This window comes from Falco rusticolus, chromosome 12 (genome assembly GCF_015220075.1).
Source record: "Falco rusticolus isolate bFalRus1 chromosome 12, bFalRus1.pri, whole genome shotgun sequence".
In the NCBI taxonomy this organism is placed as follows: domain Eukaryota; kingdom Metazoa; phylum Chordata; class Aves; order Falconiformes; family Falconidae; genus Falco; species Falco rusticolus.
Window position 1 is genome coordinate 4069318 of NC_051198.1, and position 3183 is coordinate 4072500.

At 53.7% G+C, this 3183-nt stretch overlaps 1 protein-coding gene across 2 annotated transcripts in view; it reads right to left on the minus strand.

Annotated features, from left to right (window-relative positions):
* Window positions 1-579: 579 nt before the first annotated feature.
* Window positions 580-3183, minus strand: part of BCL11A (BAF chromatin remodeling complex subunit BCL11A) — a 73809-nt gene continuing 71205 nt past the window's right edge. For both annotated transcript variants that reach the window (XM_037405668.1, XM_037405667.1), the window contains exon 4: window positions 580-1146. In XM_037405668.1, the coding sequence (XP_037261565.1) occupies window positions 1055-1146 (92 nt within the window). In that variant the 3' untranslated portion in view covers window positions 580-1054. The remainder of the gene's footprint in view (window positions 1147-3183) is intronic.

Here is a 3183-nt window from a genome sequence, read left to right on the forward strand (position 1 = left end):
GAGTGTCACTGGCAAGCAGGAAGGCTGAGCCAGGGCTGGAGCACTCCGTGGGAGACACCGGGATGCCAACCCGATGCAGCTCCCCCTGGTCCCCCAGCTCGGGGCATGGCTCTGCATCCCCTGGTACTGGCGGCAGTACCACAGCAAGGCTATCACCCCTCCCGAAACCCACCAGCTGGCGTCGGTTCTCCTTGGACAGACACTAAGGGACATTAGGGACCCCACCGGCCCCAAAAGTACATAGTTTAACAGCAGAAATGTAACACGACAGCCGGCATTCGTCAAGAGAAGGCAGGCGATGGAGGAGGGCTGGGAGACCCCCCCACTTCAGCATCACCACACACCAACAGGGGCTCGCCGTGACCTGGGGTGCCGCAGCCGTAAGCCCGACGCCTGGTCCAGCTCTGCAGGAAACACCAGCCCTGCGGGGCCGCGCAGCCCCTCGCGCAGACGCCAGCCCTGGCTTTCTCTTTGTAAACTCAGCACTTGGATTTTCTGCAGCCGATATGGTAATACAGAGTCATACCAGCCGCCTGGCCCTTGTTAGCATTAAAAATTAAAGACAGAGCAAACAAAACCTAAAGCTCCAACATTTATTATGGCAATTTCCCACCCACCCACAGACCTACACTGTTTTGTTTTATTTTTAATTCGTCACATCAGATACGCCTTCTGAGAAATGGCAAGTCATGGAGATAACCAACAGGCCGAGTTGACCACGAGAGCAAGACAGTCTTTTCCGTGGGGAAAGGAGCCAGTTGAAGCCATCAATAAGCCCTTGACCTTGGTGGGTGGGTTTGCTTTTGTTTGTTTGTTTTTAGAAAAAAAAAAAAAGAAGAGAGAAAAAAACAAAAACAAAAAAACAACCCCAAAGAAGTGTGTACTCTATTACAAAATATAAATACGATAGTCTTGCAGGCAGGAGGAGCCCGGGGAGCGCTGCCTTCAGCGGGTGACTTCTCAGGCTCTCCCAGGGACGCGGCAAGCCAGCAGGACAGAGGCCACCTCCGGACGCCGAGACGCCGCCGGCCGCTCGCCCCAGCTTCACCTCCTTTCAGAATTTAAGTGCTCTTGAACTTCCATCCGAAAACTGCCAGACGTCCGGGGCTCCCTGGGCGCTGCGCCAGCTGGGGGGGTACGCCGAACCTACAGAGAGCATGGGGACAGAGGAGAGAACAGGTGTGACATGGCCCACGGTGTGACTTATTCTCTTATTTTACTTTTTTTTTTTTTTGGTCTTGTTTTTCTTTAACAACTAGGACACCCAACTGTCACAAAGGGATATGGCAGGACGGAGCCCTTCCTTCTCTCAGGCCACACTCGCGTGTCCAGCATCGTTTGGCACGGCACCATGCAGGAACCACAGGGATCATTTAGGAGGAAAAACCTCCAGGCATTACTGAGAAACCAGGGCTGTGCCAGGAGCTCTGTTTGCGCAAAGACTGAGCCGGCCTGTCTGAAAATTTCCTCCTATTCTTTTCCAAAACCTCAATGGCTTCCCCCAGCACCCACGATGCACCCAGGTGCCAAAGACCCTCTTAAAGCCATCGGTACTGTCAATACGCCGCACGGCAGGTGGCTCACGGAGGATGTTCTCCAACTCATCACACGTTGGATATGACACGGCATGCAATGCACGCTGCGGCAGCAAAGCTCAGGCTGCAAAGCCCCAGCCCATGCCCAGCGAAGCAGGTGGGCGACTGCCATCAACTCCAGCAGCACGGGATGGGGCCCAGCTCCGCTCACACAGAGAACGAAAGCGGCTGCGAGCCCCTGCTTGAGGCCGAGCCCCAAGCCCCCGCCACCCCAAACGGCAGGCTAAGGGCCACAGTGCAGGCAGCGGTGGCGAGGCCGGCACGTTGTCAGCACACCCCTCAAAATCCACCTCTGCATCGCGACCAGGGAGCCAGTTTCTATGGAAATTGCCTCATTAATACTTAAGAGAGTGGTTGAAGGGCTCTGCGTGAGCTGCCATCAAGACTAAATAAGCAGCTCCTGGCCCAGCTCTTCACTGGGTGTCCCCCTTCCCCGCCAGGGCAGGCTGCTGCTGCTGCCGCCTGAGCCCAGTGCCTTCCAGGCTGACGCCAAAGCTGGCTGAGACCTTCAACGGAGCCAAGAACACCGCAGCCATCCCAGCTACAAGCCATACCAGCACAACACGGCTACGAACTGTATGTCCCACCGAGGGGCACAAAAACCAGCGCCCCCCCCATGCCTCCTGCCCCACGGTGGGGGGGCATCCCACACCTGGATCCCTGTGGCTAGTCTGAACCCAGCAGCCGAGCATCAGGGCTCGAGGAGCAGCGGCTCTCCGGCAACTCTGGCAAAGAGCCCTCCGAGCAGCATCACTCTCCCAGTCAACACTACGATTTGCCCATGCAACCACCAAAAAATGGTTTTCAGCTCTTACAGGAGGAAAAAAAAGAGAGGGAAGGCACTAAAAGAGCTGCTGGTATCTCTTTTTCTTTTTTGTACAAACTCTGCTCTTAGATAAACCCCAAAACTGTATCTCATCAGATACGCCAAAGCCTCCTGAATGTCAAGCAAAGACATGGTATCACTTATTCCCATATTTATCTCAGCCCTTAGAAACATAATAAATACGAAACATCTGTAGTCTAAATTCTGGATACTGTTTCAGCGCCTTCATTACATTAATCATTCAATTTGGAGGAGATTAAATACTAACAGCAAAGGGGTCTGTGCCATAAAAACACGTGTTCCTCCTCGAAAGTTGATGGGGTTTGAGATTTGAACGATAAAGACACCGTTACCCAAATATCGCTCTTATTTACAGACTTCTTTTTGCACAGACAGAAAAAGGAAGGTTTCTACAGCGCGCGGGTCACGCATGCGCGGGGTGCCAAAGCATCTCGAGAGCACATGATGGGGCCTTTAGACATCCACCCCCCAACCCAACAAACTTCAGCGGGTTTATCACGCCATTAACTCATTGCCACTGGCAGAAAAACATCACGTTAAAGAATTCTGCTGTGGTGTTGATGTGACAGCACGTTGTCATTCACAAGCTACGCTCTCGCCGGCCAGCCAGTGCTCTCTCCTACAGCAGGAGCTGCTTCTTGTGAAGCTCCTCCAAACCACGGCCCCAGCCCCACGTGCACGGTTGCAGGGCAATGCAGCGCCCAGAGGGCTCGTTTAGCTCCTGAAAGCTATAAAATTCAT